General features: G+C 42.4%; 1 protein-coding gene across 1 annotated transcript; it reads left to right on the plus strand.

The window, feature by feature from the left end:
• Positions 1-1,499: 1,499 nt before the first annotated feature.
• Positions 1,500-27,174, plus strand: LOC309688671 (uncharacterized protein; the record flags this gene model as incomplete). Its single annotated transcript, XM_082504546.1, has 4 exons — positions 1,500-2,373; positions 20,458-20,525; positions 21,755-22,334; positions 25,307-27,174. 4 exons carry the CDS (start codon positions 1,500-1,502, stop codon positions 27,118-27,120), a joined length of 3,336 nt encoding a protein of 1,111 aa, XP_082360672.1. The 3' UTR covers positions 27,121-27,174.
• Positions 27,175-27,852: the final 678 nt, after the last annotated feature.

Here is a 27,852-nt window from a genome sequence, read left to right on the forward strand (position 1 = left end):
GAGCTCCAGCTGGTCGATTTGTGATGTAGAGAGTGAGACTTTCAAACAATGACAGTTATTAGCCCAGCTGACTAGCAGGGTAATGACTTCAACATCGGTTGGCTAATCTGGAAAGTGAATGCAATCAATCAGAACTTCAATAAACTCGATTTTTCACCTGTTCCTTTTTACATTAATGTGACGACAGCACCATACCCCTTCATGGTACCAGGGAGTTTTGTTCCTCAGGTAGAATGCTGGATAAGCAGTTGCAATATTGACATATTAATAAAAATGTGAAGATTTCTACCAGCTGAATACAGCAGCGAGGAATGTATGTGTATATCTGTAAACCTTCAACCTCATTACAGACTTGACTCCTTTGCAGTCTGTGTCTGCGACCTTCCTGTTTCTCTCCATTTATTTCATGTACCACTGCCTCAGAAGTGACTACAGTCTGTAGGACATGGAGCTTCTCTGGTTACTGGCTGCAGCAGTTCATACTCAAGCTTCTTCCTGAATCTGGCCTCAGAGTCACGGTGCTTTAATATTCCACAGCTGGAGTTCAAGAACACACTGCAGGTCAGCTACAAGCAGCTTTTAAACGAAGTAATGTTAATAAAGACGTGTGGCTTACTTATTAAACAATGCTTATTTATTATTGTGGCTTTTATTTTAATATTAATGAGTGTTCAGCTAGAGAGACTCAGTTTTAGAAAAAGATCGACTGTAAAAACTGTGAGAGGATAAATTGTTCTCAGCACACAGGCTGAAGATGGACACATTTTGGAAATAATGTACCAGGAGTACATATGGGACTGTTCCAGTTATCACTTTGAAGTGTTTCTCTTCACTTTCAACTTTTCTGTTGTACATGTGTCAAGAAATGCTGTCTCACTTCTTATTAGTACAGACGTGATGCTCACTACACCCATGAATCTTCTCTGTGTTTAGGGTTAGGGTATAGAATAGAGTTACAGTACATTGAAACCAAGCACACCATAGTTTTTCTTGTGACCAATAAGTTTGATGTGTCACATGACCCTCTTCCTATTGAAAAAACAAAAGTTGTATCCAAGATGGCCGACTTCTAAATGGCCACCATGGTCACCACCCATCTTGAGGAGTTTGCCCCTCACATATACTAATGTGCCACAAACAGGACTTTAATATCACCAACCATTCCCATGTTATTACGGTGTATCCATATAAATGGCCCACCCTGTACTATTATTATTATTATTATTATTATTATTATTATTATTATTATTATTATTATTATTATGATTGACAGTTTTCCGAAACACCATGTGCCACAGAAACTGTCTCTGCTCTCATACCACCAATAATAAGGAATTATAAGGATAAAATAATTAACAAAGAAAGCACGGGGGTCACGTGACGTCAATGGCGGAGTAGCTGTGTTTCTCGCCCGCTCCCGCAGCTTGGCATTTGTATAGGCCTTTATATGTCTTATTTGGTTAAAGTCTCTGTTTATTTCGACTTTTAAACTTCGTACGATGCCAAGCACCCAGAAGAAGCTCAACCTTGGGTCGAAACCGGGCAAATCCGGAGAAAATCACCCTCCGCTCAGCGATCATGCTGTAGCGGTTATGGCGGAGGCCCAGTCGCTCCCACTTCTCGACCGAATGGACGTCGACAAATTGGTGGAGAGGATATCGGCGGAGGTGCTGAGGGCGGTGGAGGCCTCCTTTGAGAAGAAGATTGATCCAGTTCTGAAAAGACTGGAAACATGCGCAGCTAACATTTCTGCATTGGATGTTAAAATGAAGGAGGCAGAGGCACGTATATCAACGCAGGAAGATGTTACAGCGGGATATGGCGCCAAGATTTCTGAAGTGGAGCTTAAGCTGGAGGCCGCTTTGGATAAGATTGATGACTTGGAGAACAGGAGCCGACGGTGTAACATACGTGTTATTGGACTACCCGAAGGCAGTGAAGGTACCAACCCTGTGTCTTTTTTCAAAACGTGGTTACCGGAGTTGGTGGCTGTGAGTTTCAAGGGCGGCGCTGTTAAAATCGATCGCTGCCACCGGGTGCTTGTACGCCTCCCTTCCAGTGCCCAGCGACCCCGCGTGGTCATCATAAAGCTCCACAACTTCCAGGATAAAGCACGGATCATGCAAGCGGCTAGGAGGAAGCAGTCCTTATTTCATAATGGCATTCCTATTATGATATTCGAGGACTTCTCTGCCGCTGTTCTGAAGAAACGCCAGGGATTCTACCACGTCAAACAACGCCTTAAGGAGATGGGTGTACCCTTCGCTATGATGTACCCGGCTGTTCTTAGGATCAAGATCGATGGCCAGGGGCGGGGCCGCGCTCATCCTCGGTGGCTCCAGTGGACTGTTGATCTGTGCTCCTGTCCCATACGTGAGGCATTCGCCAATCCCTCGTCTCCTCCTCCTCCTCCTTTTTTTTTTTTTTTTCTTTTCCTTCCCTGTTTATTATTATTGTTATTTTTTCTGTTTGGTTTCTTTTTTTCTTTTCGGGTCTGTGCGGAGATAATAACCCCATACACATAGACTATTTTATTTAGCCATTTATAATCCGAATCCTTGTTTTAGCTGCGGGCGGGCAACTGTTTTACGTTACTGATTGAGAAAAGACTCATACTCTGGTCCAGCATCGTTCTATGTCCAAGTTGGAAAGTTTGCTTGCGCCCCCTGCTGGGCGTTGGAGACCTTTGTCTGACCTCCATACTCACTGGTTTCTTGACGGTTCTGTTTCTTGTAAATAGTTTTTTGTTAATTGTTAGCAGAGCAGTACGTTTGTTTTTCTATGTGTATTTTACTTGCCACTGGTGTTGTAGAGCAGTGTTTGGGAGCCCTACATATCAGCTATGCTTTGGTCACCTGAGCGTGGTTCCATGCTTATTTCAAATATTGTATGATAAGTGATAATTCAGTGTTAAATGTTTGTTCCTGGAATGTAGGAGGTATACATAACCCTGTTAAACGGAAAAAAATATTGAGCTTTCTTAAGAGGGAGAATGTACATGTTGCCTTGTTGCAAGAAACTCACCTGTCTCCTCGGGAGCATCTAAAACTGAAACGTGATTGGGTCGGTCAAGTTTTTAGTTCCTCCTTTATGAGTAAGAGCCGCGGTGTAGCCGTTTTAATACATAAACACCTACCGCTGACAGTTGACCAAACAATTTGTGATAAGTCTGGTAGATATGTTTCCTTAAAAGGCACCCTAGGTGGTCAGGCGGTGTCATTTCTGAATATTTACTTTCCGCCAGTACAGTCTAGCGACTTTATTGCTCATATTTTCTCTTCCTTTTCTGATTGGGTTTGTGATAATTCTGTGATAGCCGGTGATTTTAACTGTTATTTTTCTACAACTAAGGACAGATCCCCTCCTAAACAAATTCAAATGTCTACAAGGGCCAAAGCACTTTTAGATACTTGTAACGAACTTGATCTGGTTGATACCTGGCGGACTCTTCATCCTAACGATAAAGAATTTACTTTTTTTTCCGGTGTTCATAGAACAAGTAGTAGGATCGATCTCGTTTTCACCCCCAAACGATCACTGGGAAACATTTTGGGATGTACAATAGGCGATATTATTATATCAGATCATGCGCCGGTTTTTGTTCAGCTAAGCGATCTAAATCCTGTCCCTCGGTCTCATACCTGGAGATTTGACAATTTTTTGATTCACGACCCAAGGTTCAAAACATTTTTAAATGATCAGCTTGAACATTTTTTAAAGGTCAATGCAACCCCTGAAGTTTCTCCAGGCCTGCTTTGGGACACCCTGAAGGCTTACACCCGTGGACTGATTATATCATATTCAGCAGGCCTGAAGCGGAAAAATCAGATGGAACAACGGAAATTAGAACTGGAATTGCACGAACTGCAAGCTAAACATAATGAATCACCATCAGAGCAATTAAGGAATGAAATTCAGGTGGTTAAAACAGCTTTGGAGGCACTATTAACAAGAAAGGCTGAGAAATCTCTTTTCTTCATGAGGCAGAGGTTGTATGAGTTTGCTAATAAACCTAACCGCTATCTGGCCAATCTTCTTCATAATAAGGGTGCTGGTTGTAATATCCCATGTGTTAGAGACTCATCTGGTTTACCTAAATATGACAATTTAATTATTAATGATACTTTTAAAACTTTTTACAAGCAGTTATATACCTCCCAGTTTAAACCAACATTGGAACAAGGTATGCATCACTTCTTCTTAGGACTAAATTTACCTAAAGTTACTGAAATCCAAAGGGATGATTTATGTAAACCTATAACGCAAAGTGAAATTTTGAAAGTTATTCAGATACTTCCAAATAACAAAGCCCCGGGTCCAGACGGGTTCACGGGGGAATTCTTTAAGAAATTTAGTAAGATTCTGACTTCCCCACTGTATAAGATGCTTCTGTCCTCTTTTGAGGCAGGCACTCTCCCCCCCTCCTTAATGGAGGCTAATATTTCGCTAATTCTGAAGAAGGGGAAACCTCCAGAAGAATGCGCCTCCTATAGGCCTATATCTGTTTTAAATCTTGATTTGAAGATACTTGCTAAAGTCCTGGCTGTACGTCTTGAGCCAATACTACCTTCGATCGTTGAGAATGATCAAACTGGTTTTATACGGGGGCGGTATTCCACACATAGCGTGAGGCGCCTACTTAACATTATTCAGCACTCATCTTGAAGGCAACAAATTGATTTGGTGTGCCTTACAGAGACCTGGTTTAAACAGGATGAATATGTTAGTTTAAATGAATTAATACCCACGAGTCAAACTAACTGAGCTCTGATCAAATTGATGCCTCCGGGCTGTTTACAGAGTTTGAAATCCTGACAGTTGTATTGTTGGAGTCAAATTGTTAAATGTTGTAATTGTGTTACTTAAATTTGTAAGTCTTGGTTCAAACTATAGGATCAAAGACATTCTTCTGTTCCTGTTGACCTCCCCAGCCTGTGTTTTATTATAGGCACATCCTATGTGAGGGTTCTGTTTTCTTGCTTAGTAAACTTCCTGCCTTTATGACCCTTTTGTGGGCAGGAGATCACACAAACGCACCCCTATACACAAACACACACTCACACACACACACACACGTGCTTACACGTGCACACACATATAGGGGGGTTTTATAATGGGTGGTGCTTGTGTGTACTGTACCTGTTTTCAATAAAAGGCAGCAAGCGTAAGCTGGTTCTTCGAAGTGGTCCGACCGAGGGCAGAAGGGCTGCTCTCAGATCCTTGCGCAAGTAAAAAAGCTGGTTGTCTTGGTTGTCTTGCTTCGTTAACGGGAATACGTTCCTAAACCAGCGGGGCCTATGGAAGCGCAGACCCAACAGTATTGTTAAAGACACAAACATTTAAATGGAATCAGCATAGAAATGATATGAAATGTGACCCCAGTAAAAGACTGAATAAAGGAATAATGTAGAAAGAAAATATGAATGGACCCAGGACTGAACCTTGCGGAACACCCCAGCTTAGGGGTGCTCCCTCTAACAGAGAAACTCCTCTCAGATACTTGAGGAAAAGTTTAACCTTTCAAACATATTCCAGTATTGTAATTTTACATGATCTTAATTTATCTTTCATTAAAAATATCATCACTTGTAGTCTGTTTTCTTAGCACTATCTCATGGATGCTGCAAAATCTGAATCTGTTCCTTGGTTTTTTCCCATATTGCAGTGAATGTTTCTTCACACTCATATATCAACTTTTATTCACAAACTTTTTTAACTTGAGCCACCATGAGTGCTTAAAAAACCCAAAACAAAACCCATCACTCCAGTGGAAACAACATTTTAAAATTTTTTATTAGTTATTTCTTCTTGTCATTGTCGTATCTTATCTTTTTCTGTTCTTATTTTATCTTATTATTCAAGCTGTTTTGGTAAATATATAGACAAATGTGTAAGAGTCATTTTAATGCTCAAAAAGGCACATGCTGCTACTAATAAACGTTTTTTGGCCCTTGTTGTGATATGGTCTACAGGAGTTCATGAAGAAAGATCCCAAAGATCTCACTCATGGCTCAGAGTTGTTAAAATGAAACCGTGCTGAAACAAAGGTACTAAAAAGCTGGTGTCCATAAGAGCAAGTCTGAAGATTATAAAAACAAAACACAAAAATACTTATGATCGTCTGGAGAACAAAAAGGCATATTACTACTTTCAGTCTCTATGCTGTAGTATTTCTCTCAGTTTTGAGGACAGGGGAAACAGTTTTCCTTTGACTGACTGTGCTATTTATATAAAGACAGGCATTCTTATCGATTAAAGTATAATAATTTCTAATAAAGAAGTTAAATCACTTAAGTTATAGTAAAATTACAGATTTACTGTAAACTATTTAAAAAATAATGAGTGAAATTACATAAGAACATTTACTTAGGAATTTGGCACAAGTTAATTGTACAGTTTATGCAGCTCTAAATGTAATGGTAACTGCTAAAACTGCAGAACAGCATATTCATGTGTACAGCTCTGCATACAGCACGACACAAGCAGGAGAATAGAGACAGTGGGGAGTTTACTGCTCGCATCAAGCACAGAGAGAAAGGAAAGTGGTTAACAATGAATGAGTTAGCCTTGATTAGTAGACATAACTGGGCAACTATCAGCCAAACAAGCAATAATAATAAATAATAACACATTATATTTGCCGCTGAGTATCTATCGTGCAGTATAAAGTATTTACCGCCAGTCAGCAGACTGGAACAGCAGACAGAGTTTCCTCCAAGCCGAGCTTTCCTTCACAGATTTCCTTGTTTCAACAGATGACATTCCCGAGGCCCCTGGCATATCTATAAAAAAAAGAAAGGTAAGTCCAGTAAGTCACAAAAGCGGGTTTCTGTGCATCAACTGAAGGAAAGCTTCAGCCTTATGAAACCTGTGAGTGACAGCAAACTACACAAAGGTAATCAGCTATTAACTTCAGGTGTGTAGGCAAGGAACAGGGAAGGTGGGTGCCCCGGGAAGACTCCACCTTTGGAATGCACGACGGAGCAAAAGACAATAGATTAGAAAGTTCTCCATCTAGGTCAGGTTGTCTGCTTTACTAACAGTTTTCAAACTTTAAATTAATAACTCACTTCTTCTCTTTTGTCATTATGTTTTTTCAAGTTATTTTTGTTGATTGTTGTGTAGCACTTTGGTCTGTGTCTGTGAAACACTGTGGGGAAGCAAGTCCTGTGCATATTCATTTTTTTATTACTTTTAAATTCTTAGTCTGTCATTATTGGCAGGTGTACATTGAAATATGACAGATTTGTGATGTCGACTACATCAAAGTACTTTAGATGACTGTTCTGTATGTGGAAATATGATGTATAGCTATGTCAGTGTAAATGTGAATCAGAAAAAGTACATGTGTTTGTAAATTCGTGTAGTTAAAGATACACAGGCATAGCTACATGTAAAGCATATTTACATTCACAGGCAGCACTTCTTCTCTGTCTCCAACATGCAGGTGGAGCTGATTGTGCTGAGAGTCAGTTCGTTCATGTTTTCTGTGACTGTTGGCAGCTGACAATGTTCTGTTTATCATTATAATTAGTTTTGTTGTCATGCCACAGCCTCCTGTTATGCATCATGCCAATTGCTGAATAATACAGTGTACATGATACAGAGTCTCCACCTTCTTCTCCACCATCTGTCTGTCTAGTTTTTAATGATCTCATGATGATGGAATTGGGCCAAACAGGAGAGTGTCTGCAGAGTGTGGCAATGATCATGTTCAGTGAATTTTAGGTGAAAAACAATCAGAAACTGCTTGAGTTATTATCACTGTTTATTATCTGTAATCACTGAATTATTCTGATACAGTTTGGCAGTAATACAATATTTTTTCTTTTTATATCCCTCCCTTCATGTTTTATTGTTTCAGCACTGCTTATATCCTGTTTTATTTTGGTAATTGCTTTTCCTTCTGTGTAGTCTTGTTCCCTTTTCCCCTCCTTCAGTGATCTCTTTTGCCAGTGTAATTAGCTCATCTGTGTCTCCTTATATTCTTGCATGTTTTTTGTGCACCTTTTGTTATTGAGCTGTGTTTCTTTCTGATGTCCAGTAAATTCCCAACACATCTCTTAGTAAAAACATCAGTCTGTTCCATACTCGCTCTACACTCTGTGTGAAGTCCAACTAGGGCTGCTGAAGAGTTTCTAAATTAAGTGGTAGGGTAAAAATACAACAGAGGTTTAAAGCCTGGCTTTTCTCTGACAGAAGTAGGACCTTACAGTCAGAATCTGTGGCAATTTAAAGCTGCATCCACATGTGTAACTAGGACCCAGGTTTTTGTGGCCCTACTGGAGCAGACACACATTCTCTTTCTCTCTCTTCCTCTTTCACACAGACACACACTGCAAGTGCCTAAATAACAGCATATAGCAGTAATCAGTAATATGAATCACATCACATCAGCTTATTAATGGAAACTGCTCCAATCACAGGTTGGGGAATGAACACATTTATCTAAGCATATGCTATAAACACATACCATCGTCTTAAACTAGGCTAGCACAAGCCCAAGACAAGAAAGCTTTTGTAAAACAACACAAGACAACCATGATGACTGTAAGCATAGAAGAAAAGACAGAAGTCCATTAAGCACAGGTCCTTCCAGACTGATTGGCTTGGATCCCTGAACAGCACTCATTTACAGAATTCCTCATTCAACAATCGATTACAGTGGGCCAACTTCTAGATATCTCTCACACACATGTTACAATATAAGTGCATATTTTCAAGAAATATATGATAACAACATAGAATAGAATAGAATAGAATAGAATTGAGAATAGTTCTTTAGTGTCATCGTTACAAAAACCATAAAAGACAGTTTGGCATCTCTCCATGTGTGTGAAGTACACAATAGCATAAACATTTACACAATAACACAGACGAATTTACATTTACACAAGAAAGATATGTACAAGTTATACATACACCTGCATACATTCGGATACGCCCATGCATACATACACACACATATATTTACACATACACGCTTACATGTACACACATATATATATATATATATATATATATATATAAAACACCCAGCACGCCCCTGCGGGCGGTTTATCCTTCAAGCTCGGGTCCTCTACCAGAGGCCTGGGAGCTTGAGGGTCCTGCGCAGTATCTTAGCTGTTCCCAGGACTGCGCTCTTCTGGACAGAGATCTCCGAAGTTGTTCCCGGGATCTGCTGGAGCCACTCGCCTAGCTTGGGAGTCACCGCACCTAGTGCTCCGATTACCACGGGGACCACCGTTACCTTCACCCTCCACATCCTCTCGAGCTCTTCTCTGAGCCCTTGGTATTTCTCCAGCTTCTCGTGTTCCTTCTTCCTGATATTGCTGTCATTCGGAACCGCTACATCGATCACTACGGCCGTCTGCTTCTGTTTGTCTACCACCACTATGTCCGGTTGGTTAGCCACCACCATTTTGTCCGTCTGTATCTGGAAGGATCTTAGCTCGGTCATTCTCCACCACCCTTGGGGGCATCTCCCATTTTGACCTCGGGACTTCCAGGTTATACTCGGCACAGATGTTCCTGTACACTATGCCGGCCACTTGGTTATGGCGTTCCATGTATGCCTTGCCTGCTAGCATCTTGCACCCTGCTGTTATGTGCTGGATTGTCTCTGGGGCATCTTTACACAGCCTGCACCTGGGGTCTTGCCTGGTGTGATAGACCCCAGCCTCTATGGATCTTGTACTCAGAGCTTGTTCTTGTGCAGCCATGATTAGTGCCTCTGTGCTGTCTTTCAGTCCAGCTTTGTCCAGCCACTGGTAGGATTTCTGGATATCAGCCACCTCCTCTATCTGCCGGTGGTACATACCGTGCAGGGGCCTGTCCTTCCATGATGGTTCCTCGTCTCCCTCCTCTTTCTTGGGTTTCTGCTGCCTGAGGTATTCACTGAGCACTCGGTCAGTTGGGACCATCTTCCCAATGTATTCTTGGATGTTCGTTGTCTCATCCTGGACTGTGGTGCTGACACTCACCAGTCCCCGGCCCCCTTCCTTCCGCTTAGCGTACAGCCTCAGGGTGCTGGACTTGGGGTGAAACCCTCCATGCATGGTAAGGAGCTTTCTTGTCTTTATGTCAGTGGCTTCTATCTCCTCCTTTGGCCAGCCTATTATCCCAGCAGGGTACCTGATCACGGGCAGGGCGTGCGTGTTGATGGCCCGGATCTTGTTCTTACCATTCAGCTGACTCCTCAGGACTTGCCTGACCCTCTGCAGGTACTTGGTGGTTGCAGCTTTTCTAGCGGCCTCTTCATGGTTCCCATTCGCCTGCGGGATCCCCAGGTACTTGTAACTGTCCTCTATGTCTGCAATGTTGCCTTCTGGTAGTTCAATCCCCTCAGTTCTGACTACCTTCCCTCTCTTTGTTACCATCCGACTACACTTCTCCAGTCCGAACGACATTCCAATGTCATTTCTGTATAGCCTGGTAGTGTGGATCAGTGAATCGATGTCTCGTTCACTCTTGGCATACAGCTTGATGTCATCCATGTACAAGAGGTGGCTGACAACTGCTCCGTTCCGTAGTCGGTATCCGTAGCCAGTCTTGTTAATGATCTCACTGAGGGGGTTCAGGCCTATGCAGAACAGCAGTGGGGACAGAGCATCTCCTTGGTAGATCCCGCACTTGATGGTGACTTGTGCTATGGGCTTGGAGTTGGCCTCTAGTGTTGTACGCCACATCCCCATTGAGTTCCTGATGAAGGCTCTTAGGGTCCTGTTGATCTTGTACAATTCTAGGCATTCCAGTATCCAGCTGTGGGGCATTGAGTCATAGGCCTTCTTGTAATCAATCCAGGCAGTGCACAGGTTGGTCAGTCTGGTCTTGCAGTCTCGGCTGACTGTTCTGTCTACCAGTAGCTGGTGTTTTGCGCCTCTGGTATTCTTGCCAATCCCTTTCTGTGTCCCGCTCATGTATTGACCCATGTGCCTGTTCATCTTAGCCGATATGATGCCTGACAGGAGCTTCCATGTAGTACTGAGGCAGGTTATTGGTCGGTAGTTGGAGGGGACCGTTCCCTTCTTGGGGTCCTTGGGGTTCAGGACAGTCCGACCTTTGGTTAGCCATTCCGGGTGTCTCTCATCGACTAGCAGCTGGTTCATTTGTGCTGCCAGACGCTCGTGGAGTGCAGTCAGCTTCTTCAGCCAGTAGGCGTGAACCATGTCGGGCCCTGGTGCTGTCCAACTCTTCATACTGGAGACCCTTTCTTGGATATCTGCCACTGTGATGGTTACTGGACCCTGTTCAGGGAGGTCGCTGTGGTCTGCCCTCAGATCCACTAGCCACTGAGCATTGCCGTTATGGGTTGCGTCCTTCTCCCATAACCTAACTTCAGTGTTAGTGCTTCTCAAGGTCTGGGGTAAAGCCCAGAAGTAGCCATGAATTTCCACACAGCCAACATATATCAAACACTTAAGAGCTAAATTTACAACAGAGTGATAGAGCTTCATTCTCCATCTATGCAGTGTACTGCACTCTTCACTGTTGTAGGGCCATCAGCCCATTTAAAAAGTGTAAAACACACTGTTAGACCTCTGCCTCACCACCACATATTTCAAATTGAAGAGAACGGCAAACTCAACATCGAAGTTTACCGGAAGCCCACACACACGGACCAGTACCTCCTCTTTGACTCCCATCACCCTCTGGAACACAAACCTGGAGTAATCAGGACCCTACACCACCGGGCAGAACATGTTCCCTCTAAGCCTGAAGGGAAAAGAAGGAACACACACATGTAAAGGAAGCACTCAAAACGTGCAGCTATCCTAAATGGGCGTTCTTAAAGTCAGCAAAGAGGCACAGAAAAGAAGACCAGACACCAGCGAGGGAGGATAAGAAGGACAGACGCAACAACATTGTCATCCCCTATGTAGCCGGTGTATCAGAGAAACTCAGGAGAGTTTTCTCCAAGCATGACATCCCGGTGCATTTCAGACCCAGCAACACGCTCAGACAGAAACTGGTTCACCCGAAAGACAAAACTCCAAAACACAGACTTAACAATGTGGTGTTTGCTGTACAGTGCAGTGAGGAATGCCCAGACCTCTACATCGGAGAGACCAAACAGCCACTTCACAAGCGCATGGCACAACACAGAAGAGCCACATCTTCATGCAACCTAAAGAAGTCCAGACACTTTTCTTTCCAAGCTCCTTTACAACCCTTTACAGAAACAACGAAACAAACTACACCACCATCAGAACTTTATCTTTCTGATCTTGCGTTCAGTTGAGTCACTGACAAAACTGCTTGAATTATGTAATTTTACATACCTTTTTTGTTTGAGCACCTAAAAGGCAGAGGAAGATGCTAACCATCGCACAAAAAGTTGGACTTCTGGACATGCTAAAGAAAGGTAGAAGCTACCGTATTTTTGGATTATAAGGCCAGTGTTGGGACTAACGCGTTATTAAATAACGCGTTACAGTAACTACGTTATTATTGTGGTAACGAGCACGGTAACTAGTTATTATGCCAAAACCAGGAACGCGTTAGTCGTTACTAGGATTTAGAAAGGGTCGTTACTCGTTACTTCGTGTGGTGGCTATCGCGGAGCTTCCACAGATTCAGTAATATTAGCAAGTGGTGGAGGCCAGCAGTTGGAGGAGGGAAAGGGACACAGAAGGAAAAGAGACCCGAGGCGGCCGCCGGTCCAAGTGTGAACTGAACTTCAGGTAAGAAGTTATGACCTGCAGTCTCTCTGGGTCAGATATAAACCAAGTTTAGGTCGAGTTTATTTTCGCTATTCTGACTTTTTCCGTACTGCGTGCTAGCTAGCATGACGGAGTTTCTATACTGCTGGGTGGGTGCTATGTTACTGATGTTGAACTTTATTTTGTTCATAAGTTATTAGAGTTGCCAACCGTCCCGTCTGGTATTCAGAGAAAATATTACGCGTTTCTTATTGAGGTGAAAAGGAACAGTTTGTCCCGTAATTCAGCTACAATGAAAAAGGCACAAAGCTGGAGTTATTCTGTGTCTTTACGCTGCACAGCTGCCTCTTCTTCTTTCATTCTCCCCCTCCCTCTCCTGTTTCTACTTCAATCATGAAAACTGATCAATGATCAGCTGATCGGCTCTCTTGTTTGTTTATCGCCCACTTTGCGCCAGAAAGAGGAAACCAGCGGATGTCGCGCTAAACAACAGCAGCATGTTTAAGCTTGATCAGCTGTTGTTAGAATGTTAGAATTTATTTAATATTAATTTCTAGTATCAGCTGATGTTTGCTGGTCATGATATGGTTTGGTTATCTGGTGAGAGGGAAACATGAAGATGAAACCAGGAGATGTCCTTACTGAATCATCAGAGCTGTGATGGAGAAACAGGTTTACCTTTTAGGTGACATGGATGAGTTGAAGTTATGAACTGTTTCTGAGAGACAAATAACACCAGGATCCTTTTTTAGGTAGCTGACAGCTGGTAACTGTGCAGGGGCGGGTCTAGCAAAGTGTGGCCAAGGGGGCAGGTAGGGCATTAACAGGGAGAGGGGGGCACAAAAAAATACTTTTCTTTTTATTCTCATTTAAAATGTCTCGCTTTTAAAAAATAATTATCTGAATCTTACAACAAACAATTGATAGATTGATGCATATATACCATCAAAACAGTGTACATCACTGTCACAACAGTGTTTATTTTCATTCAAAGGCTTTATGATTTTTCCTATAATGGCGGCCGGTCTCTAGTCAAAATGCCCGGGCCGATTTTTTTGTCCCAGTCCAGCCCTGTATGCAGCTCATCTGCAGTCTGGTGTTACCTACATCTTCCTATTCAGAAGGCAGAATTTCTGAGTTCTGAGTACAATTGAAAGCACCACGACTGCAGTTTTTGTGTTGATGTAAAAGGCGCACATGACGCTGTGACGTAGGCTAGAATCATGGCAGCAGTCAATGACGGTCCAGGCGTGGGATTTCTCTCGTGGAAATATGCACGTTATCATATCCTTTCTATTGGTAGATGGCACAGTGCACTGTGGCAAGTAAGCAAGCTAGAAGACTGGCAAAGTTATGGAAGAAACACATTAACAAGAGAATTCTGAGTAAAACCAAAGTTACTTTCCCTAGTAACTAGTTACTTTGAAAGTAACGAGTAACTTGAAGTAACTGAGTTACTTTTGAGAGAAGTAACTAGTAATGTAACTCAGTTACTATTTTAAAGTAACTTACCCAACACTGTATAAGGCGCATTAGGGAAAACAAAACAGTCCGATAAGTCAAACTTTACTCAACTCATTCTTCTTGCTTCCTCCACTTCCCTACCATTGATTCATTAATGTTGAATTCTCTTGCAGCTGCTCTATTCCCATGTTCTGGGCCTGAAAACAAGGTTTGATCTTTGCTTTCATTCTATAATACTGGACTTAATTTTCCATGAAGGTTTGAACTTTGAGAGAGTTTAAGTAGATGTCATGATCCTGGGTCATTTTGTTATTATGTTTAAGTCCTTTAGGTTTTCTAAGTTCATTCTATCATGCCTAGGTTGTCATTACACTTCTTTGTTTGTTAGTTTCCCTTTGCGTTTTCTACCCCTGTATTACGTCTCCCCTGTCGTATGTGTTTCATGTCTGCATGTCATTTGTTGTCAAGTTCATGTTGTCATGTCTGTCTCAGTATGCTTCCTGTTTTATTTTGAAGAGGTCATGTGTTCCTGTGTTCATTGTGTTTACTTTTACTCTTCTACTGTGATGTCATTATGTTCATTTGTGCCAGCTGTTTTCCCATGTGTTTCCACTTCCCCTGATCACCTCCTGTGTGCTTTTAGTCTGTGTGTGTGTTCATTCATGCCTGGCCCGAGCGTCTGCTATCCTACCTTGTCTCCATGCCATGTCTCCAAGATGATGCATTCATGCCAGGTCTCTATGTTCATGTTCCAGGGTTTTGTTATGTTTAGCTCCCCCAGTTTAGGTTATGATTTAGTTTTGTCTTTGCTAAGATCAGCCTTCAATAAACTGCTCGTTTTCAGTTAATATTAAGTCTTGTTATTTTGCGTGTACGCACTTGGGTCCAACTTCTTCACTCCCTATAGTCTGCCTCTGCCAGACTGTGACAGTAGAAGAGAGAAAAGTGTGAAAATGTTCGTGCCTGTCTGAGAAAAGTGTATAAACTATGTAGTGAGGGGTTTTACTGCCTTAAAACATCTATAATAATTCGTATTGAAAAAGAAAAAGAACGAAACAGAAAGTCCAGAACAGAAAGGTTGCAGTGAAAACAGAGGACAGAGAAGCCGAAAAGACTCACTCAAAGAAGACCGAGAGACTGCAAACAGCATAAGAGTGCAATTGCTACAACCACACAGAGGTGGTTGTAGCAATGCACAGGTTTTCACAAAACAACATGTGCTACTACAGGTGCTATGCTTATGAGATTCTGTAAGACAGCTACAATCTTTTGTTAATGAGTAGTGAACATCACGACTTCTAAGCACTTAGTAAAGTTCAGGGGAAAACACGTTTCAAGCTTGCATTTAAGCTTGAAACACAGCGAGCCGTCTGCATTTTATTTGTAAAGGGGGGGGGAAGGTGATCAGCAATCCACTGATGCTTGGCTGTCATAAAGCTGTGTCTAAATACTGTATAACACAGCAAGAGCACCATGCTGAAAGCCAGACACAGGACCAATGTTAATCTATCGCTGTCAGTGCAGCAATTATATTACACAAATGTGCTATAATGAGCGTTATTAGCAATTCAAGTGTAGGAGGCAGTGAAGCATGCGTGTATGTAATGGTGTATCCGGGATGCATTCCTCCTCCTCATCTGTCTCTGCCTGAACACACAACCCTTACATACATCACACCACCGACACCAAGATCCGTCACCGAACTGTGCTGAAGCTTAACAAGTCGTCTCTGCAGCTGTTCATTACAGTATCATACTGATGCTGCCGTCCTCCGAGGTACAGAGAAGATAAAACACTCTCAGAACTGGATCTTCCATCACAGGTCATGTCATGTGATGAGATCCAAACACTCGGAGCTGGGAGCAGCCTGGATACAAACCATCAGAAAAAATGGAATATCTACTTCAAAGTGAGCAACTACTCATATTCAGTCCTTGAGCTGCACACATTTGCCACAATTTGGCGTTCTTTCCTGAGGAGCTTCAACCACTGCAACAGTCAAAGTAACTTCCAAAGTCAAACTTCAGCAGGTTGTGTTAGGACAGCATCTTCTCCCCACACACTCAGTCGGTAGTCAGTACTCAAAACTGCACACAATACAAGTGCATGCAGCAGGAACAGTGGTGGTGCACTACTGAGTCTCCTCCTGTGGTCCTTGTTTTCTAAACAGACATGAATCTCTGCTCGCCTTTACATTCATACACTCATGTGCAGATTGCATTTACATTAAGTTTTTAAAATGTCACTGTGTCCCAGCATCGTGAAGCTTCAGTCACTGTCTGACTGATTAAGATTCTGATATGAAATTTGAGGTCATGATGTAACGTGCAAAGTAAGCAGCTGTAATCCATAACAATGACCAAAAACTGGGATAAGAATATTGCAAATAAGATTTAGAAAAAACTCGAATTACAGAAATAAATTAAAGGGTAAATAAAATATAATAAAACAACAAATACATCATAAAATAGGACAAAAACTGTATGATAATGAAAAAGCTCCAATAACAAAAAACATCATCTTTATTAGACATAATAAAGTTGTCAAAACTGCATTAACAATTTTAATATATAAATATATACTATTTATTTATAAATAGTATTTCTTTAAAATCATACACTGTGTTCTGAAACAGGCTTTGGTCTTGAGCCCAGAACTAACCAAACATTTGAGTTTCGAGGCCCCCGTGTTTGTTTTTCATGTCAGTGGTGATCTTATTGGAACAACAGGCTGGATCGCTAACTGATTAGCTAGTTCCAGCTAGGTTGATTGACAAGCATCATCCATAAAATATACTGTGCAAAGTAGTGCAAATTACCTGCAAGTTACTGCTAAAATACTCATAAAATACAAATAATGAGCACCAGCTTCTCAGTTTGGCTGCAGCTGCTTTACAACAGGTCATATTAGTTGGATAAGTCCATTTATAATACTCCACACGACTCCACACGACTTATAAACTAAGTCGAACCCAATAGGTGAACATGTCAGCACACCTGTAAAAGTGATCACACCTCTGACTTTAATCTTAAACACAAAACAAATTATCTGACTCTCAGGGCTGAAAAAAACAAACAAATACATTACAGATTCCCTACAGATAAGATGAAAAACTGGACACTGTGAAGCCTCTAAATTCACCTCTGCAGTTTGGTGTTCACTTGGTCTAAGGGAGTGGCTCATTGATAACAACGTTTGTCACCTGAGTGATGTATGTGGACCTCAGCTATCAGTCTGTCGGCTTCAGGTCATTTGGGTTTCTTTGAATTTTATTTATTGTTCGATTTATTTAAATAGTACATATCCACATCTACACACTACTCACATCACTGATGATCCGATTTCATATGAACTTTTTGATCTCCATATTTTGTCCTGCCTTTGAACTTGAGTCATGATAACATCTATAAATAAGTCATAATATTGAAAAACCATGTAAAATTTTCTGGATGTTTGTGTGTGTGTGTGTGTGTGTGTGTGTGTGTGTGTGTGTGTGTGTGTGTGTGTGTGTGTGCCACAGGATAACTACACTGTGTGCTAGAGGGGGGGCTCCATGCCATTTTTAATGTAATATTGCAGCACACACACTCAGGCAGACCACCACCCTGCCTCTCAGTGGGACACTCTGCCTTCCACAGAGGATCAAAGCAGATTCACTGAGCCTTTGCTGTAAAACATGACAGCGCTGTATGCAGCCAGCTCTCACAGACAAAGGTAAAATTTTTTTGCATTTGTCATTTCCTTTGAACATGCAAACATTGCATTTCATGGAACAAGAACAAGGACACATGTTGAATTTATATTCCAGTTCTATGTCTAACAGTAATATCAGCATTTAAACAAACACATCTCAGTTTGTCGGGGGTTTGGTTTGTGGACACCAGTGTCAATAATACAAGTGTTGCCTCATCTCCACTATTCAGTACTCAGAGAATAAAAATCCTTTAATTTCGGTTTATCTAAACTTCTAACACAGGCTATCCTGTGACATATACTGGTCTTATGACAGCATTCCTCCCACAACTGTGTATTAAATTAGCAGCAAAGATGGATGAGTGGAACTATGAGTTAAACAAAACTGAATCTGAACATTAATGAATTACAGAAAATGTAGTGCAAGCAGCATATAATTTGCAGGCTTGTGCAAAATCTGCTAACCCTTTAATTCTGACATGGTACAGTGAGGGCTCTTATAAACGGCTAGCAGTGCAGCAGTGTTTGTCTTTGTCAGTCTTCAAGTGTGCCATTAATGTTTAGTGGCTGTGGAGGAAGGTCCTTGTCAGCCAGCACTTCTTGCTCTTCTTTGGTCTTCAGTAATTTCTTTAAAGCTTCGAGATTAGTTTGGGGTCCAATATCCTCCTGGACTAAGATTCAAAGCAGGGGTCGAGGAATAAGAGTTTAAGAGAGTAAAAGACCGTACCTGGACAAGAGAATGAAATATTTCTCTCCTAACCAAGCACTGGCAGCGCTGTCAGTGCTTGGTTAGTGGGCTGTATCCACAGATTGTATGTTCGCAACCCACATACCCACATCCTGTAGAGTATTCTGATAACATGGGCTGTACCACAAGGCAAGCAGTATGATTTGTGAGATAATATGATAAAAAATGCTGCAAAAGGTGCTGACACTGCAGATATGCCTGAGAGATCCAGTTCAGACACTCATGTTTTCCTATGTTTTTGATCAAAATGACCAAGAGTTCTGGAAATTTCCACCAGTGTTATAAAGGCTTTAAATATAGAGACACAAAACCACCTTTGGTCACTAAAGTTGGGCATTTTAACTTTGGTGTCTATGGGGATGGCCTCATTCTGGAGCCCCCGAGTCATTAAATGCTAACTAGAAACATTTCCTCACTTGTCACTTTGAAATATTGCTGTGTCTCACCTCACTCTGAGCATTTGCACTTGTTTCCCCTCCTGAGAGCTGGAGTGGAGATGCTACTCCTCCTCTAAGACCCTTGCTAGACAGCCAAGTATTGATAGGACTTTAGCTGAAATGTGCCTTTTATTTTGTATTCAGAAAATTCTCTGTCGTGATGAAGTCATTTTTCTGAAGTGGCAAAGCTTTATGCATTGATTTTCTGATGGTGTGCTCTCCTTAGAAACCTTCAGTCTAGCCATAATTTGACACTCAGAAAACCTCCTTTGACTTCTGACGCTTTCCAAGTTCAGAAGCCGTGTTTACTTTGTCAGCAGTTCTGGAGACTTGAGCTACAGACATATTTCTACTAAGAAGGTTCTTAATAGAAAGTGAACTATAGCTGCAAGTTGATTTAGCTGAACAGGCCTCTTATTAATGCCATGAATGATGGAAGGATGCAACTCATGAACTAATGAATTAATATGGTTCCTGCAACAAATCTGATTACTGACTGTATGTGTGTATATGTGTAAGGCTGTGTTTGCCTTTAAGTCTGTGACATAAACTTCACATTTGATGCATCTCTTTGATAATTATGTCAAAAGTGAAAGTATCACACTTATCCTTGTTTGGCTTATTTTTGCCACCAGTATTTTAAACATGCCATTTGTATCATGTGCATCGAGGCTCAGCATACAACACCCACAGTTTGTGATAAAGCCATATATACATCCATAACAGCTTTTCTGAGCTATGAATATTTTTAATACAATGTGGATAAATAACCAGCCCTGTTCCAATCTTTATTAGCACCCAGTAGGAAGAGGGACAGAGAGGGAGTGACAGCATGAGCCTTTTAATAGAGGAGTTATTTATATGGAAGGAAAGGAAGAGCTTTGGATATTTACATGGAGGGGGGAGAGTGGAGGAGGAGGGAGATGAGATTATTTACATAGAAAGGAGGAGAGATTTTTAATATCAAGCTGTTTATGAGTGTGCTGTCTATATCTTGCCTGGCTCTGTGTGTATTAAAGTGCTAAATATAATGTGATACTGCTGCTAGTGTGTGGGCTGCTGCAGTATAGGGAGACAGATATGATTAGTCAGTGTGCTCTATCCCTACGCCAACAAAGCCATTACCTTTGTGAGTGAAAATATCCATCCACACATTTATACATCCGTCCATCCTCTGAAACATATTCTGACCGGGATCACGGGGGCAGCAGCCTAAGCAGAGAAGCCGAGACTTTCCGCACCTCACCCACCTCCTTCAGCTCATTAGGGGGAACAACAAAGTGTTCCCAAATGAGCCAAGAAGAACTGTGTGGCATGTGTGGCTCCTTTGAGTGCAGAGGAGAAGTCGCTGTACTCTGAGTTCCTCCTGAATGACTGAAACTCCCACCCGATCCCTAAGGGAGAGATCGGCCACTCTTCAGAGACAGCTCATTTCTGCTGCTTGTATCTGCAGTCTCATTCTTCCAGTCATTACCTCATTCCCTCATGACCATAGGTGGGAGTCGGGACATAGACTGGCCGGTAAATCAGCAGCTACCCTTTTATGCTCAGCTTTTGCTTCACTACAACAGATTGTTATGTATAGCATCTGTATCACTGCAGATGCAGCCCCAATCCATTTGTCAATCTTCAGCTCCCCTCATTCGTGACTGATACCTACACTTCTCCACAGACCCAGAGTGGGCACTTCACCCTTTTCTGGCTGAGAACCATGGCCTCAGACTTGGAGGTGCTAATTCATTTCTCGCTGCTTCATTCTAATGAACTAGGAGGAAGAGGAGACCAACACCCGATGAAGCCAACAGAACCATATTACCCAGCAAAGCAGACCAAGCTCTCACTGTGAGCTACAAGGACCTAAAGGCTCAAAGCAACGTGCCAGATATACCAGAGCCCCTCCCACAGGATGGGGCATGGTCACATGCCTTCTCAGAGTTCACAAAGCACATGTGAACAGCACAAACTCCGATGCAGCCTCAAATATACTCAAGAGCATAAAGAGCAGGTCCATTGTGCACCAGCACATCTAAAACGAGCGTATCCCTCCTGAATCCAAGGTTTGACCAATGGATTCTCCTGAGTGAAAATCCTGCATAGTTCACCAGTTTACCTCTATAATTCACCAAAACATTACCACGTGTTTACGCCACTTGTCTACCACCAGAATTAAGTTATGTTTTATCAGGTTTTACAACTGACACATAACTACTAAGAGCAAATATAATAGTTAAACAAATCACCCTTAAAGGTCGTCAGTTTTATTCAGTTTTTATTTACATAATGCCACAACACAAGTCAGCTGATATTGTTAGGTCGACCCTACAATAATAAATGGATGTCGTAAAGTTCTAATAGTTGTAATAAACAACAGTAGAATTTTAAAATAAAATTAAAATTGTATATCATAAAATTAGATTATAAATGAACCCAAATGATTTTGTCTCTGTAGACATCATTATGAAGCAATCAGGATGTCATTAAATGGTTTTAAGATTTTTTGTGAACACAGTGATCAATTTTTAATCAAATTTGTGGATGTCATGGTGGATGTACATCAATCTGCCTGGGAATGAGTTTTCAAGGGAATTAATAAACTTAATTTAGTCAAATTCTATTCCACACAGGCGCCATTCAAGATGGCGCCTGTGTGTTCGGCACGCCGTCTATCGCTCTCCTTTATTTGTTTTGTTTTATTGTTTTTAGTTAACTTTGTGTTACATGTGTGTTGTACTTTTTCCTATGATCGCCAGACATTATTGGAAATAGGTTTATCCATCCGGATGTCTGACCGGCCTGAATATGACAGCCAAGGCTTTTTTCCTCCCTATCTGGAACCAATACCACCGTACTGGCGTTCCCTACCACCGTCACCAATACCACCGTACTGGCGTTCCCTACCACCGTCACCGGATCTGCGGAAGCGACGTAGGAGACGGGGTAACCGTGGAGGTCGTCTTGTGAAGCTGAAATCCTGGATTGCTCATTTTCCCCATGAGCTCTGCTGCATCCGCCGCTTTTGTCCGCAACTATTGGTGCCATTGCGTGCCTTGGATCCGGTGGACTCCTGGCTGGTTCCTGTTGTTGGGTCTTTCGAAAATGGTCCAGCAAAACTCTCTCCTCTACGGCATATGCGCTGGCGCGGAGTTGACAAGAAAAATCTTCGACCGGTGGATCTGGTTGCTAATACCTCGGAAGTTTTGGACCCAGTCCCTCTCAGGCTGGGTCTAATAAATACCAGGTCGGTGGTCAACAAGACCTTCATATTGAAGGATTTTTTTCTCTCTCGCGTTCTGGATTTACTCTTCTTGACTGAAACCTGGATATCTCCCGGTGAGTTAAGCGCTTTCATTGAACTAGTACCCGCTGACTGTACCTTTTTTAATGTTCCGAGAGCTTCTGGTCGCGGAGGAGGGCTTGCTGTTGTTTTTAAGGCTCACTTGGACTTGAAGCAGCTTTTCCCTTCGTCTCGCTACACCAGCTTTGAACTCTGTTTATGTAAACTGGGCCACTCGCCTTCGTTGTTATGTGCGATTGTTTATCGCCCGCCGAAATATAACAAGGTGTTCTTATCAGAGTTCTCCGAGTTTCTTGCAGATTGTGCATCACGATATGACCAGATCCTCCTGCTTGGTGATTTTAATATTCACGTTTGCTGTCCGGGGAAGCCCCTGGCCAAGGACTTTCTGGACTTAGTGAACTCTTTTAATTTTGTCCAATTTGTTAGTGGTGCCACTCAAGAACGTGGTCACACACTGGACTTAGTTTTATCTCATGGTTTATCTGTTTGCAATGTACGGGTTGAAGATGCAGTATTTTCTGATCATATGCCTATCTTATTTGATATTGCTCCTTCTAACGCTTTTGCAAATCAGACTGCACCTGCTCGATGTTATCGTGCCTTTGGCTCTGATTCTGCCGAACGGTTTTCTATACTGTTTGACAAATTAATGTCTTATGCCCCTGAGTTGCCCACTACAGATGACCTACTTTTGTATTTTGACTTTGCTTGTAAATCTGTGCTTGATGTTGTTGCCCCTTTGAGAGTAAGAAAATGTAAATCTAAGACTAATCCTTGGTTAACAGATCATACCCGAGCTATTAGAAGACAATGTAGGAAATGTGAAAGACAGTGGAAAAAAGACAGATTGCATGTCTCCCTGGAAGCCCTAAAGATTAGTTGGAAAACTTATCAGAGGGCAGTTAAGGCCGATAAACACTCCTACTTTTCTCAACTTATTTCGGCCAACTCTCATAACCCTCGTGTTTTATACAATACGATTAATTCTGTACTTAACTTGGAGGGTTACAACCTTTTGCCGTCCTCTGAGGCTATGTGCAATAAGTTTATCACCTTTTTTGTGGACAAAATTGCTAGCCTGAGGCCTCTGATTCCACCTATTGTTGATCCGGCCATGCATTCTCCTTGCTCAAGCTTATTCCCTGCTTTTGCACCGATTTCTCTGCGTGACTTAGAGGAGTTGGTGCTACATGCTAAGCCCTGTGGCTCCCCAAATGATGTTGTTACTCCCCGCTTTCTCCAAAAAGTATTTCCCATCCTTGGACCTTATATCCTGAAAATTATCAATACTAGTCTGTTAACCGGTCAAGTTCCTAGTGGGTTTAAACATGCAGTCATACACCCCTTACTTAAGAAACCTGGCCTTGATAGTTCTACTATGTCAAATTTTAGACCTATCTCCAAACTTCCCTTTTTAAGCAAGATCTTGGAGAGGATTGTACATACCCAACTGTTGGATTATTTGAGCGACTCGCAATTGTCTGAAATTTTCCAATCTGGTTTTAAGCCCTTTCACAGTACGGAGACAGCTCTTGTTAAAGTTATGAATGACATTCTTGTTGCTACTGATTGTGGTAAATATGCTGTGCTTGTCTTATTGGATATGAAAGCTGCATTTGACACAGTGGACCACGACCTGCTGATCTCCCGCTTACATCACTGTGTGGGAATTTCTGATCTGGCATTGTCATGGATAAAATCATATCTTTCCGAAAGGAGTTTTTGTGTCAAGCTGGGGTTGGCCGCTTCCTCTGTGGCCCCTCTGCTTTGGGGTGTGCCCAGGGATCTATCCTTGGGCCATTACTTTTCTCGCTGTATTTACTCCCCCTTGGTGCGATTTTTCGTAAACACGGAGTGTCATTTCATTTGTATGCCGGTGACTGTCAGCTTTACTTACCTTTTAGTCATTTGGATACCTCCCCATGTCAATCACTGCTTGACTGTCTTAGCGATATTAAATTATGGATGGCAAATAATTTTTTGAATTTTAATGGTTGCAAAACGGAAGCAATTTTATATGGCCCGCATCGTTCTACTGATTCTCCAGATGTTGATTTTGGTGATTTGACCTCTCATCTGAAAAGTTCAGTCACTAATCTTGGTGTTAAACTTGATTCTGCGCTTACTTTTGAAGGTCATGTAAGTGGGGTGGTAAAATCAGCTTTTTATCACCTCAGACGCCTGTCGAAGGTTAAGCCTTTCCTTTCCAAACCCAATTTGGAAACTCTAATTCATGCTTTTATCACCTCACGTCTGGACTATTGTAATTCCCTTTTAATAGGGGTCGGGTCGGGCACCTTGTCACGCCTGCAGTTAGTGCAAAACGCGGCGGCGCGATTTTTAACCGGTAGTAGGAAATTCGATCACATCGGTTCTGGCTTCCTTGCATTGGCTTCCCATTGATTTTAGGGTTCGTTTTAAGGTCCTTTTATTGGTTTTTAAATCTTTAAATGGTCTGGCTCCTGTGTACTTAACTGACTTGCTGAAGCCACATGTTCCTCCTCGCTCGCTCCGTTCAGCTGAGCAGCTGCTGCTGTCGGTCCCTAAGTCGCGGCTGAAATGCAGAGGAGACCGTGCCTTTTCAATTGCGGCTCCGATGCTCTGGAATAACCTTCCCCTCCAAATTAGACAAGCGTCATCAGTGCAGGTCTTTAAGTCCAGATTGAAAACCTATTTTTATTCCCTGGCTTTTAACTCTGTAGGAAACTGACACCTTCTTATTTATTTTATTGTTTGTAATGATTTTATGGTATTTTTAATTTGGTTGTTGTTTTGATCTGTGTTGTTCAGCACTTTGGTCTGCCTGGTGTGTTCTTAAAGTGCTATACAAATAAACGATGATGATGATGATGATGAAATTCTGCATTTTTAATAACCAGGGGAGAAAAAGCACTACTGAATGTTGCAAAGGATCTTCTCTGAGACTCATTTCTGTGCTTATATGCTTGTCCTGCTAGACCTCAATGCAGTCTACAGTACTACTGACCACAATATTTCATTACAGAGATTATAAGGACTAAGGACATCAAAGCCCTCCTCAACAACAAGAAGAGGGCTTTCAGAGGGGGCAACAAAGAGGAGGTGAGGAAGATCCAGGTGTTACTAAAGGACAAGATCAGAGAGGCTAAGGACAATTACAGGAGGAAGCTGGAGTGGAAACTCCAGCAGAACAGCATGAGAGAGGTGTGGAGGGGCATGAAGACCATCACTGGATTCAGGCCAACCAACAGCAGGGGAGCTGAGGGAGGTGAGAATAGAGCCGACGAGTTGAATCTGTTTTTCAATAGATTCGACACCACAGTGTCTGCTCCTACCCCCACAACCTCACCTGCAGTCAGCCTGGAATCCAGAGCCACACCACTGTGCCAGCCTCTCTCTTCACATGTTGCCTCCTGTGAGAGTCCTGACACCCCTCCCCCACCCATCACCTTCACTCAATACCAGGTTGAGATGCAAATGAGGAGACTTCACTCAGGCAAGTCTGCTGGACCAGACGGAGTGAGTCCCCTTGTCCTCAAGACCTGTGCCCCCCAGCTGTGTGGAGTCTTTCATAAACTGTTTATGCTGAGTCTGAGTCTGCAGAGGGTCCCGGTGATGTGGAAGACATCATGCCTCGTCCCTGTACCAAAGACGCCACGTCCCAGTGGCCCCCAGGATTACAGGCCCGTGGCACTGACCTCCCACATCATGAAGACCCTGGAAAGGCTCATCCTGGACCAGCTGCGACCCATAGTAAGACCACATCTGGATCCCCTTCAGTTCGCTTATCAGCCTCGTCTCGGAACTGAGGACGCCATCATCTACCTGCTCAATCGTGTCTACACCCATCTGGACCAGCCGGCGAGCACTGTGAGGGTCATGTTTTTTGACTTTTCCAGTGCTTTCAACACCATCAGGCCGACCCACCTGGGTGATAAGTTAGCAGCGATGCAGGTGGATGCTTCTCTGGTGTCCTGGATTGTTGATTACCTGACAGGAAGACCACAATATGTACGTCTCCCACAGTGTGTGTCTGACAAGGTGATCAGCAACACAGGGGCACCACAGGGGACTGTCCTCTCCCCCTTCCTCTTCACCCTCTACACCACAGACTTCAGCCACTGCACAGAGACCTGCCATCTTCAGAAGTTTTCTGATGACTCTGCGGTGGTTGGATGCATCAGCAGGGATGATGAGACAGAGTACCGGGCTGTGGTCGACTCCTTTGTCACGTGGTGTGAGCAGAATCATCTGCAGCTCAACGTGGCAAAGACCAAGGAACTGATCGTGGACTTCAGGAAGACCAGGAAACACTTGACCCCTGTTTCAATCCAGGGGGTCAGTGTTGACATTGTGGAGGACTATAAATACCTTGGAGTACACATTGACAATAAACTGGACTGGGCTAAAAACACCACAGCACTTTACAGGAAGGGCCAGAGTCGTCTCTATTTTTTGAGGCGACTGAGGTCCTTCAACATCTGCCAGAAAATGCTGAGGATTTTCTATGAGTCTGTTGTGGCCAGTGCGATCCTCTATGCTGTTGCATGCTGGGGGAGCAGGCTGAGGGTCGCAGATGCCAACAGACTTAATAAACTGATCCGTAAGGCCAGCAATGTTGTGGGGATGGAGCTGGACTCCCTCAAGGTGGTGTCGGAGAGGCGGATGCTGTCCAAGATAAAGACAATGTTGGATAACACCTCCCACCCACTCCATGACATGCTGGTCAGTCACAGGAGCTCGTTCAGTGAGAGACTGAGATTACCGAAAAGCACCACTGAACGACACAGGAAATCATTCCTGCCTGTGGCCATCTCCCTGTACAACGCATCCACTTAACACACTGTTTGCTGCTACAACTACACATGTTTCTTTTCCAGCTATTTATTTATGAGTGACGTATGTATGTATGTATGTATATATATGTATATATTGTACTATTCTTAGTTAGTGTATTGTCTGTCTTGTCTTAATGTTAGTTTAAAATGGAGCACTGTAACAAAAAATAATTTCCCCCAGGGATCAATAAAGTATTCTGATTCTGATAGCACACTGCAGGTATTACAGGTTCTGCACCACAGTGATCTAAATGATATGTTTGTAATAGACTCCAATTTGTTTATTTGTAAATGAACAAAAACAGACATATCACCAATTTCTGAAGTAAACATATTACTAAAGGTGGTATTGATGTGAAATTGTCTCCAGATGTTGGTAACAACCCAACCAATCTACACATGCAAACAAATGAAATTATAGATGTCCACAAAATAAGTTATAATAATGAGAAACGGCACCGTTTATTTAATATTTAATCAATTCAAAGCCTCTGTTGGTGACGACAGCTCCTAGATGCAAAAACAGTTTTGAATATTAAAATATGAACATTTTTAACATACAACTGGCAAATTAGCCAATGCCAATGCAAAACTTTATCTGCCTATTAAAAAAAGAAGATACTCTTCTCACAAACTGGTGTTTGATTTTGAAACAGGAAAAAAGGAGCTCTCTGCTTCTGGTTGTATTTTAGCCTTCTTAAGGAAGAAATTCTCAATATTTTGAGATCTTTTC

Source organism: Aulonocara stuartgranti, assembly GCF_965226115.1.
Source record: "Aulonocara stuartgranti genome assembly, chromosome: 15".
Classification (NCBI taxonomy): domain Eukaryota; kingdom Metazoa; phylum Chordata; class Actinopteri; order Cichliformes; family Cichlidae; genus Aulonocara; species Aulonocara stuartgranti.